This window comes from Papaver somniferum, chromosome 6 (assembly GCF_003573695.1).
Source record: "Papaver somniferum cultivar HN1 chromosome 6, ASM357369v1, whole genome shotgun sequence".
NCBI classification, from domain to species: domain Eukaryota; kingdom Viridiplantae; phylum Streptophyta; class Magnoliopsida; order Ranunculales; family Papaveraceae; genus Papaver; species Papaver somniferum.
In genome coordinates this window covers 168,717,387-168,728,362 of record NC_039363.1, presented here as the reverse complement: position 1 = coordinate 168,728,362, position 10,976 = coordinate 168,717,387, and the positions used below count along the sequence as shown (strand labels likewise).

At 33.0% G+C, this 10,976-nt stretch overlaps 2 protein-coding genes across 18 annotated transcripts; one reads left to right on the top strand and one right to left on the bottom strand.

Annotated features, from left to right (window-relative positions):
• Positions 1 to 2,645: 2,645 nt before the first annotated feature.
• Positions 2,646 to 6,578, bottom strand: LOC113290069. 17 transcript variants are annotated; one of them, XR_003331363.1, is made up of 10 exons: positions 6,294 to 6,535; positions 6,110 to 6,151; positions 5,993 to 6,018; positions 5,710 to 5,910; positions 5,297 to 5,438; positions 4,975 to 5,013; positions 4,000 to 4,115; positions 3,570 to 3,633; positions 3,365 to 3,437; positions 2,646 to 3,075 (listed from the first exon to the last, which is right to left on the bottom strand). XR_003331363.1 is itself a non-coding variant. In XM_026539580.1 (8 exons), the coding sequence occupies exons 3-7, from the start codon at positions 5,341 to 5,343 to the stop codon at positions 3,412 to 3,414; spliced, it is 321 nt and encodes a 106-aa protein (XP_026395365.1). In that variant the 5' UTR covers positions 5,344 to 5,438; positions 5,993 to 6,151; positions 6,294 to 6,578; the 3' UTR covers positions 2,646 to 3,075; positions 3,365 to 3,411. The 17 variants fall into 17 exon arrangements, 6 of the variants coding, with proteins under 6 accessions (XP_026395365.1, XP_026395366.1, XP_026395362.1 ...); XR_003331362.1 differs by having other exon boundaries at positions 6,138 to 6,151; positions 6,294 to 6,532; XR_003331360.1 differs by having other exon boundaries at positions 5,993 to 6,151; positions 6,294 to 6,542.
• Positions 6,579 to 6,921: 343 nt separating this feature from the next.
• On the top strand, positions 6,922 to 7,654 carry LOC113286401 (putative invertase inhibitor). Its single transcript, XM_026535034.1, has one exon. The coding sequence runs from the start codon at positions 6,989 to 6,991 to the stop codon at positions 7,550 to 7,552; it is 564 nt and encodes a 187-aa protein (XP_026390819.1). The 5' UTR covers positions 6,922 to 6,988; the 3' UTR covers positions 7,553 to 7,654.
• Positions 7,655 to 10,976: the final 3,322 nt, after the last annotated feature.

Sequence of the window (10,976 nt, the reverse complement as noted above, 5' to 3'; positions counted from 1 at the left end):
TTTAGATAGGCTTTGGTTTTGTTTTACTCATGGATTCATCACTTAATTTGTATGATTCAGCAGTACATAAATGTCGTACTGAAAACTGCTGAATCAATTTTGTTATTAGTTATATTTTCATCACTTTTTGGTAATCGTTATAGATGTATTCCCAACTGATTTTGATGATTTACAGTTTTTTATTAATTTATTAGGTTTTAGATCGGCTTTGATTTTGTTTTACTCATGGATTCATCACTTAATTTATATGATTCAGCAGTACATATATGTCGTACTGAAAACTGCTGAATCAATTTTGTTATTATTTATATTTTCATCACTTTTTTTTGTTTGATCCAGAAGTATATATATGGGATACTAAAGTAAAAGTGTTTTGATTATATTTTTTTCGTTGATTCATTAAATTATACTGAAATATGTGTTTTGATTCGGTTATATCCAGAGTTTTTCCACTGGTTTTGGGTTCGATCCATTAATGCGTATATGTAATACCGAAATATGTGCTTTGATTATGTTATATTCATCGATTCATCAATTTTTCTTGACATGCAGTTGATTTTTAGTTCATGAATACGCAGTAAGTATATGACGTACTGATAGAACTTCTTCTGATTCTGTTTTATTCAGAGTTTTGACACTTTTTTTGTTTGATCCATGAGTACGTATGCGAAATACTGAAATATGTGCTAGTTTGGTATAGCTTTTTTCTTTGTTTATCACCAGTACATATATGGAGTACTGAAACAACTGCTTTGATTTTGTTGTATTCACTTAAAGTTATCATCTAGCAGTACATACATCGAATACTGACTTATGAATTCATTGAATTGTTGCAGGTGTTGATATCAGTATGAACGCCCATTTGAATGCAGTGAAATTGATATTGAAGGTTAAAATCCAGTGACATTGGATCGCCTGAGTGTGAGGTTAAACTGATATGTACTCAAATTCTGTAAGCAATATAACATATATGTACTCAATTTATGTAAGCAGTGCAGCATACATGTACTCGAATTTATAAGCAATGTAGCAGATATGTACTCGATATAACAAGGTTGTAAGCAGTGCAGCAAATATTTACTCGAATTTATAAGCAACAGATATATTGTCGAATTTGTAAGCAGTGTAGCAGATATGTACTCGAATTTATAAGCAATGTAGTATAGAAGATACATATTCAAATTTGTAAGCAGTGCAGAAGATATGTACTGGAATATATAAGTATATATGATATGTACTCAAATTTGTAAGCAGTGCAGCAGATATGTACTCAATATAATAAGGGTGTAGACACGCACACGTTTGGTAGTAGAGGGTATTATGGTCATTTCAATGTTTTCAATTAATTTTGGACCTCCAGATAAAAGAAAATTCCGGTTGGACCCTACTATAAATAACTATATGGGCCCAGGACCAACCAAAAAATTTTCCTTTTTAAATATATACGATTTCCTTATTTTGTGTAACCACCAAAATATAGTTAATTTGGTTTGTTTCAACTAAGACACATGTCATTCTTTTATTAGTAGGGATATGGAGACAGGTAAATTTTGGGATAGAAGATCTGAACCCTGGGCGCAGATCTCCGGTACCCAATTAGCCCCTATCCCTCTGTACCTCCCTATCAATGGATGCCACGTGCCGCTACTTTAACAACGTTAACTTTCCGTCCATCACTGAAATTTCTCCGTGTAAGTAAATATTATGCATATTCTTTAATTGAAAACATGAAAATAATCCAAATGAACAAGTTTTTCTTCGAAGGAAAAAGAAAAAAAGAAGAAGAGTTCAAATCCCAGGTTTACACTTACCGATACGAAATCCCTCATGAAGTATGGAAAACATTCAATATAGGTGCAAATAAAAGCACAACCTAAATACATGGGAGAACTATTATTCATCAACTGAAGAAATCCAATTATTAACTATTACGGATTTTTTAAATTTTGAAGTTTACATCTGAGTTTATGAACAATAATCAAGTTAGATTTTGTGTTTCATCTCTGAATTGATTTTATTTTTACTGTATTTTCTTTTTTGATGAAAAAGATCGCAGTTCACCTGTGTTGATCTCCTGTGATTGATTTTATTAAATTGCTTATCTTTTGTCTTATGAACAAGATTTGTGAAGTTAAATCTAGATCCTACGATCGGGAAGATAGAGAGAAGACGAAGACATAACTTAATCTTTTTAATTTTTGTTCTTTTTAACTAGTTATCAATAAACTCCGTTAACAATCAATTAAAAAAAAACAATAATGAAGACACATGGCACCCGTCACTAGTGGAAAAAGTCCGATTTAAGATAGTCTGAAAGTGTTGTATAAGCGAGTTATAAGACACTTTCGAGGTGCAGCTAAAAGTGCCGCAGATTCAGTGTCTTTTTCTGGAACGACACTTTCAAGTTGTAGTTCATCTACGATACTTTCGGGCTGTCACTAAGCAAGACATTCAGACAGCGTCCTGGATTTATTCTATCTAAACATTAAAAAAACCGAGTCAGATCTAGCAGGCTGACTGCAGCCATTCTGACTCGGCTGAATAATTCTGATTCAAACTCAAACTGCAGTTAATTGAAACTCGGATTGCACTGAAATTCAAATCTAAATTTAGATGAAAAATCAAATGACAATTCAAATTCAAACACTAAAATTAAAATGACAAATCTATAACCTTATTCATCCATACAAGATGACAATTCCATTACATTAAATTGTACTCATAAATTTAATTCAAAATCATACAAAAGGATTCAACTCCTAATTTACAAGTCCAAGCTTTCTTACAAAGAAGTGCTACAAGTCCTAAAAATTTCATCAATTTTAGTGATCATCACCTGGGCACCAGCTTGAGAGCAGAACTGCAGAACCACAACCCTTTCCAACATCTCCGTATCCAGCAACAACAGGGATCTTACCAACAATCATGACATCAGTGCTCCTCGATCATGAGACCATCGGTAATAGAGTGACGGCATCCATAAAGATCATCGGGAAGAGCAGCAACATCAACTGTGGGCTGGAACTGAATGAATTACTGAATATTTGCATACACAGGCCTTCGCCAGTGCTCTACCTACATTGATTTAGGAGGGAAAGAGTAATTAGAGTTGAACTCTGAAGAGAAAGCAGACTAATAAACTACATGATCCAACTTACAGACACAAGTAACTTTAGGAGAAAAATATCAGTTCTCATGGGCGTTTCTCAGTGACACTATGTACTATCAGTTAATTCATAATTCAATCACTCAGTATCATGGAAACTCAATTTCATCGATCAATTTGTGCAGGAAATAATCCATGAAAAACTTGATCGACTGACTCAAAGTAATAGAAATACGTCTTTACTGTTTTGTTGTTTACCTTAATAGCTTAAACTTGAAACACTCTCCCTTCAGCTGAGAAAATATTCACACATCTATCATCGTATTCAGTCCTACAACAAAAATAACCAAAATATTAAAATCTAAAAAGTACTCAGGAAGATCTCAGAATCTGTTCACTTTCTAGTTTCTAAGTTAAGTTACTGACAACCGACCATAGAGACAAAGACGAGTGTACAGTGTACCAGTGCAATACTTAATCACATCATATTTTGCTGCTTCCAGTTGAGCCCTCAAGGCATGAATCCCCTGAGAAAATAATATTCAATCAATGCCAATAATCTCACTTTGCAAACCCAACCGTAAATAAATGCACTCATAAAGTTATCCAGTCAAGCTTGTTTCTTAGGTTGGATGTTTCTGCATTTTCATTCGCCAACTCATCCTGTATTCCTCTGATGCATTGTTGCATAATAATAAGGTTAAATAGGCAGACAGATAACCAACATACCAACCATAAGATAGATATTCAAAATGAACTCTACTGAAATCAATCATGATATTTGAGTACAGTACTTGCATGCAGATATCATAAAAGGTTTATTTGGTTACTAACATAGAAGTAGTACTATTCATATGGGGTATCTAATGTAAAGATGAACGATATAAAATCACCTTGGATATGGGTGCAGTCCAACCCATCTCTGAGGTCCAACCCAAGGATGGGCGTAACTCTTTTCCATTGACGTCATAAGATCCTCCTTCACCGTTGGGAGATCTCGGGAATGAAGCTTAAATTAAAACCAAAAAGATAAAAAGATTAATTCAGTCTTAAAATTGGAAAATCTTCAATTCCAAATGAACATAGTCGAATCTTTTATTTTATATATGCAAGACATGTAGATGTACAGTGTTAAGGGTGCATAAGCTAAAAGAGAAGCATCTCAAGACGTACTACAAGGTAATATGAGGTCTAAACAAAAGCCAAGTTTCTGTACTTCATATTTCCACTTAACTAAAAAAAAATTCAGCAAAATCAGCTCAATTTAATGTAGTACTGCACGAAAATTCAGGACAAGGTAATGCACATTATTTATACTATATCACAACACATAGTCAAGCATATAGATGCTACAAACTTGAACAAGACATGTCGGCTTGGCATCATCATCAACATTATGAATTCCTTTCTCTACCTATATCACAACCGAGTCATTGACCTTCAAACCAACAAGCATATCAGCAACGACATGAAACAAATGTGTAGAAACTAACACAGTATAGGGAACAATGTGTCAACAGGTAATTTACATCACAAAAGAAAGCAAAAAGACATGGATCAGAGTTAGAAAATATTATTTCTGCCTCTTAACTTGTCCCAATCAACAAGTCCGACTCTGATTTGGAGGATGGGTATGAAGGTTTTGATACACTAACTGCACGCACAATAGGAAAATTCAGGGGGTAAATACTTGATAATTGCATGCCTTGTTAGAAATACAAGAAGTTTTGTTGTTAAAGCATTAAGTAGGACAAATGATTCAAATTACAACAACACTAATTGATGAGGTGAAACAAGATTACAACACATGACAAACAGAAGATCAATGTAGCACATATAATAAAAGTAAACAACAGTAAGTTTCTTACCCTTTGCGCAGGTATTCTTTAGCCATCATTAGCTTCTCCCTGACGATCAATCAAAAACTCATTAATCTATATATATCAAACCGATACAACACAATATCCCACGTCCAAGAAACATCACGAATACCATCTAACAAGTACTACCGTTGCAATACATGAAAAAATCAGGCTGTACAATTTCAACCACTCTTGATTTTCATATACTGCAACTGTCCTCACCACTCACAACCACCACCCAAGCATCCACTGCAAGTGGCGGAACCAGGATTCAAGACTAGGGGGGGTTGGAAAAAAATATTGCTCACCAGCAAACAGAAAAGATTACCTCTTAAAAGAACATCGGAAAGTCCTAATAGCAAAACTGTACATCATGTTCTTTTTCGGGCACTCTTATTCTCTTTAACGACGACTGCTGTTTCCAACAAATATGGGGCAGCGATTCCTTAATGCACTTCTTTGATGGATACCTATAAAGCAGTAAAATTAGATTACTCCAACACTATTGCAAACGAACCATAATTAGTAGTTGTCCCAATATTTAAGTATTTCAGTGAGATTCTTAGATCAAATTGCACACATGTTATACATATTCGTCTCATTCAAAAGTACAAAAGAAATGCTATCTGCTAGCCTAATACAGTGAGCAGAGTTCGAGAAAAACAGTACTCATATAGCTCCCCAAATTGTGGCTGATTATCAACTTCACATTCATTTTATAAAGCTACAGGAAACAATTACCAGTATTATGATTTCCACTAAAGCATTCCTTGTATTCTCTACCAATTATTGGTCGAGCAAGAACCCCCACCCTTGCAACTGCCCTCTCGTGGGCATTTCCACAAACAACTAAAGTGCAGGATCCTAATTTACACAGAACTGGCAAAGACTAAACACTTCGACAATGCAGGGGAAGTCTTGCTGTGCTTCCGCCGCTGTCCACTGCCAACAGCCAACCCCGAATGCCTAAAATCATGATCAAAAATGAAGAATCAAAAATAGGTTTGATTAGTTTAGTTATTACCATCAGCTCTTCTCTTCACAGTGACCCTGAAACCAAAAATCCCTAAAATTAAAATCCCGCAGTTGAATTGAAAGAGCGATAAAAGAAAAACTAAGAAGAGATTGAGTAAAAATCCACCCTTTTCGTTTTAGAGATGGAGAATAACCTTAATAGTGAATCCTGGAATCAAAAGCCCAAAAATCAATAAAACCCCTAATCATGCAATTGTACCAAAACAATGATACTTTGTTCCATCATTGAGTAACGAAAATATACTTTGTTCTATGAAGAACAAATAGATCTGGGGTTTCGAAACGAATACCTTTTCAGCAGCACCCAAACTGAAACATAAATCAGAAATCTATGTTTCCTTGATAGAAGAAGAAAAAAAAGAAGCCTTTCTTTCTTCTATGAATGAATGAATTGAAGAACATTTGTATGGTTACTATATAACTTTGAAATTAAAACCGCCTTGATAGGTGGGGACAGAGGGACAGGTACTAATCCGGCACCAGAGGATCTGCTGCCTCGTGATTTACTCCCTTCAATTTATCTTTTGATTTCTGGAAGTTATTTAGAGTAAAAAAAAAAATTACTAATAATAAATAAAAAATCTTCCACTGGTATTTTATTTAGAGCGTTATGAATAAGAAAAAAATCAGAGGAAAGAACTAATAAGGAAAGGATATATAAATTGGTAAAATTGCCAGAAGGTTATTTGATTAGAAGAAGATATATATCGTATATCCATTTAGGGAATATATACTATATATGTCGATTTGACTATCCTTGATTGGATATTTTCCAATTACTCATCATAATATCTTTATTGAGATCTCCAACTCTTAAATAGTGGTCATACCAATTTTACCTCTTTAATACCTTATTAATTTAGCCTTAAATATAGCAAATTTGGTTTATAGATGTAGATAAATATCGACCTAGAAGATTGTCACAGTTTTTCTACAGAGAGGGGAAAAATAAAAGACCATATTTGACAAAAGTTCAAACAAAAAGATGAATCCATCATTCTCATTACCCTCCTTCTTCATTGTTTTTCTTGTTCTCAACTTTCATAATGTAAATGGTGATTTAATTAAGGATGTATGCAAGAATGCTTCCAAAAACACGCCTCCAGTCAAAGAGTTCAAAGTTGAATATGATTTCTGTGTCGCATCTCTGATGGCAAACCCTAAGAGTAAAGATGCTGATCTTCGTGGACTCGGAATAATATCAATGCAGACATGTCTACAAAATGCAACTTCTGTTCATTCTTATATCGCTCAACTCTTGAAAGACCGAAAAACACAACCGATTGCAAAGTCATCCATAAGGAGTTGTTTACATGAATATCGGGGTGCTATTCGTTCTGTTAAAAAAGCTACTGCAAGTTTTAAAACTAAAGATTTCAGTAGTGCAAATATACAAATGAGTGCTGCCATGGAAGCTTCAATTCTGTGTGAATATGAGTTTGAGGAAGTTCTTCTTGGTCCCGCTTTGCCTTCTCCATTGACCAAACAAAATGGCGATTTCTTTCAGCTGACTGGAATTTCTCTTGCCATTACTAATATGGTAAAATAATCTATTTGTTTCATGCACTTGATATGGTGCATTGCGTATTGAGTTTATTTTAAATAAAGGAAAAGTTTTGATTTTTTTTATATAATATTTGAATTTGTTCTCTTGGGAGCTCTTATATTTTAAGTGTGAAAACTTTAAAAAACTGGAAATGTGTTAAAGCGTGTTAAAATATGCTATGAATTAGTGCGGTGAATTGCTGGCAATCACGAATAATCCGCGAGTTATCGGGGAATCCATATAATACCCGTAATCGTAGGGAGGTAGAAAAGAGGGAGCAAATAATTTAAAACAGAGAATTCCGACCCCTCCTCTGTAGCCGTCTTAAGCCATAAACAAGATCTCGTTTACAACTAGGAAGATAAAATTTATTTTTGCTTCCTCGATTTATTAATCACCCAAATAGTTTGACAAATTCATTCTCTTCCATGACTGGTGATTTTGACCATCATTATCTTTAATCTCCGATACAGATCTCCTATGAACGCTATATTCAACCAAAGTTGTTATGCATATCTGAACTCAATTACTAATGATTGTACAATCAAACTTTTTTTAAAATAATACTCGATAATATAATAGTCTTGCTAAAATAATAAAATTTCTCAGTCCCGACTCGTGTTTTTGGTGCTAAAATAATAAATTTGATAAAACTATAATATAATACATTTCAAAAGTTCCCTTACATTAATAGGTCCCAATTATTATATAAAATAAAATAATAATTTCATTAGAAAATAAAAATAATTTTCATACACATAAAGTTTTCTCAAAATATGATTCAATGTTGTTTGTTTTTCTTTGAAGTTCAAATCCAGCTGTATTTCATCCTTAATAGTTCGTAGTGCACTCTTAAGACCCGGAATCACATTCTTGAATTACAAAAAAAATCTTTATAAAAATATTTTTTCATGGAAACTAATAAGATTTATTACTTTAAAAACAAGTGCATGTCGTTCTAAAATTATTTCCATTTATGTTTTTTTTCTTCTATATTTTAGACTTTGAAAAATCTATTTCTGTATTTATCCTAAGATACTTTAATTTAGTTTTTAATATGGAAATTCTCATTTTTTCCAAGGATATTATTAAAACTAAGAATTAAAATTAATATATTGTTATTATATATATAAAATAATAAATTATTATTTTATCAAAGCCGGTGTTCCAGCGCGCAAAGAAGTTTCTTTGGGTTTGGTGTCAGAGAATAATAAGGATCTTCGCCCAGCTGATATCCTGGTGCTCAACTGGGAGAACGACAAAGACATGTGTATGGATATTACAGGCGTTTCACCGTTTACTGGCGACGGAGTTCGTGCCTTTTAGTATTAAATAAAATTGATTAGAATATAAAAGAGAATTTAATAAAAACAAACCAATGGAATAAAAAAAATAGTGAAATAAATTTATTGACGACTTAAGTTTGTTCAATATAAACTTTTCTCATGACGTTTGTGATTAAAAAAATGAAAAATACGTCCGGTGGTTGGGGATGGAAGCAACGGTGATGTGGGGGAAAGAAGTGGTATCATGTGATATTTTGGATGTGATGGGTGTTGGTGAAAGTAATATATTTTGTTAATAATGTTTCGCCACAAATTGATTAACCTTATTGATCGTTTTAATGATAACATAAACTCGGTAAAAATACATGATAATTAAAATAATAACTGCAAACGAACGGTACAAATCAAAATCAATACACAATAAATTAACTTATTACTAAGTCGCACGGTTATGACACGAGTTATATCATAGCTAAAACAAAGTTTAACTAAGTAAGTTAACATAAAGAGAGATTTTGATTTGCCCTCCCGATTGATAAATCCACCTATGTGGTCAATCCCATGAATACACGCTTTAATTTGGAAATAATGAATTATATATTCTCCTTTTCCCATTCCAAAAATCAAAAACAAAGTGGAGAAATTTGATAGACTAAAAATAAAAAACCTACATTCCCATAAAACTAAACAATTGTTTTTCTCACTCACATCTAGAAGGAGGAATGGACTTAAAAACTTTAGTTCTCCACTTTTGAGCAAACCTAAATCAGAAATAAATTTGGGAATTAGTGATAGACTAAAGAGACAAAAGAAATTAAATCCAAAAACATGATTTCGCTCAACCTTATTTCCTTGATGATCCTTAATTTATCAATTGTTTATAGTATCATCCTCAAGATTTGTTTAGGGAGAAGATAAGTCAATGGTTGTTTAAGTAAGTGTTTATAAGTGACGTCTATGATTGAAAGTTAGAAATTCATATCTAACGGTCTTAATCTTTGCACATCATTATTATCTCATTAATTTCTCATAATAAATATTTTATTAATCTCCCATGATAAATATCTTATTAATTATTTAAATGAATATGTACTCCCACTCAATAGATAACAACTATGTTAATAATTACATCAATAGATATTATGGGTAATCAGGGTGATATTTGTGAGTGGCGGTGCACGGAGCCCGTGGTGGCAATGGGTGGTTCTGGTGGTGGTATCACAATTAGTCAATATAGTAGTGTGCAATGTTTATTCGATGTCGTTATGACACAAATAACATTATATTTTACAAGTTGTGCTTAATTTTTTAGGTGTTAAAATAAGCTCCGTCAAATACAAAAGAAAACATAATAATCAAAGTGTATGAAGAGCAGTTGTCACTTTAAATAGTAACAACAAATGAATAACAGTATAACACCGGTCAAAATAATTTTTTCACTTATTTTTCGTGGCCGTGTTGTTACGTCACGGGCCAAGTTCTAGTACTTAAATAAGGGGTGACTCTGATTTGATATTTGGATCCAAATTCTCTATCCCCAATTAGTTTTGATATCCCCAAATTGCGTGTACGTAGTTTTTGCATTTTTTTTATATTTGTTATTGTTACATTTGAATTATTAAAATGATTAACCCTACATAAGCTCTATTATACTGATTGATTTTGTATATGCAATAGGATAGAAATGTGGTACAAAAACCTCCCAAGTGGACAAATTATGTATGCTTGGTGGGCTAAACACACATTAGTGTGTCAAAACAAGGGCTTAGTAGAAGATTTTAGAAATTTAGGGGCTAGAATCAGGGTTAGCCAACTCTTGGCTCCGCCTATGGCCTCACTTGATATTACACTGCTATTACATGGTTCAAGGATCATTCTCATCATTTATTACGGGCTCAGTAATTTCTTCACTGGTAGGTGATTCCATAACCGTATATACTTGTTAGGATCGATAAATTTAAAAGATGTTCGACGTCTATCACAACTTTATAGCGTATACAAAAAAAATTAAAAAGAAAAAAAAATCTAAATAGATAAATAACCTCGTTAAACGAACATATTTTTTGTGATCCAAAATTATTTATTTATGGAGATTAGACGGTATTATCCTAACTAATAGATATACCCCGTCATTTGAAGCC

What these genes read in the sequence shown, in the direction of transcription:
- LOC113286401 (XM_026535034.1), top strand. Translation starts at nt 6,989, where the DNA reads ATGAATCCATCATTCTCATTACCCTCCTTCTTCATTGTTTTTCTTGTT.
- LOC113290069 (XM_026539580.1), bottom strand. Translation starts at nt 5,343, where the DNA reads ATGATGTACAGTTTTGCTATTAGGACTTTCCGATGTTCTTTTAAGAG. An exon ending in TTCCGATGTTCTTTTAAGAG is followed by an intron (nt 5,014 to 5,296) that starts GTAATCTTTTCT and finishes ATTGATCGTCAG; the next exon opens with GGAGAAGCTAATGATGGCTA. An exon ending in GGACTGCACCCATATCCAAG is followed by an intron (nt 3,634 to 3,999) that starts GTGATTTTATAT and finishes TTATTTTCTCAG; the next exon opens with GGGATTCATGCCTTGAGGGC.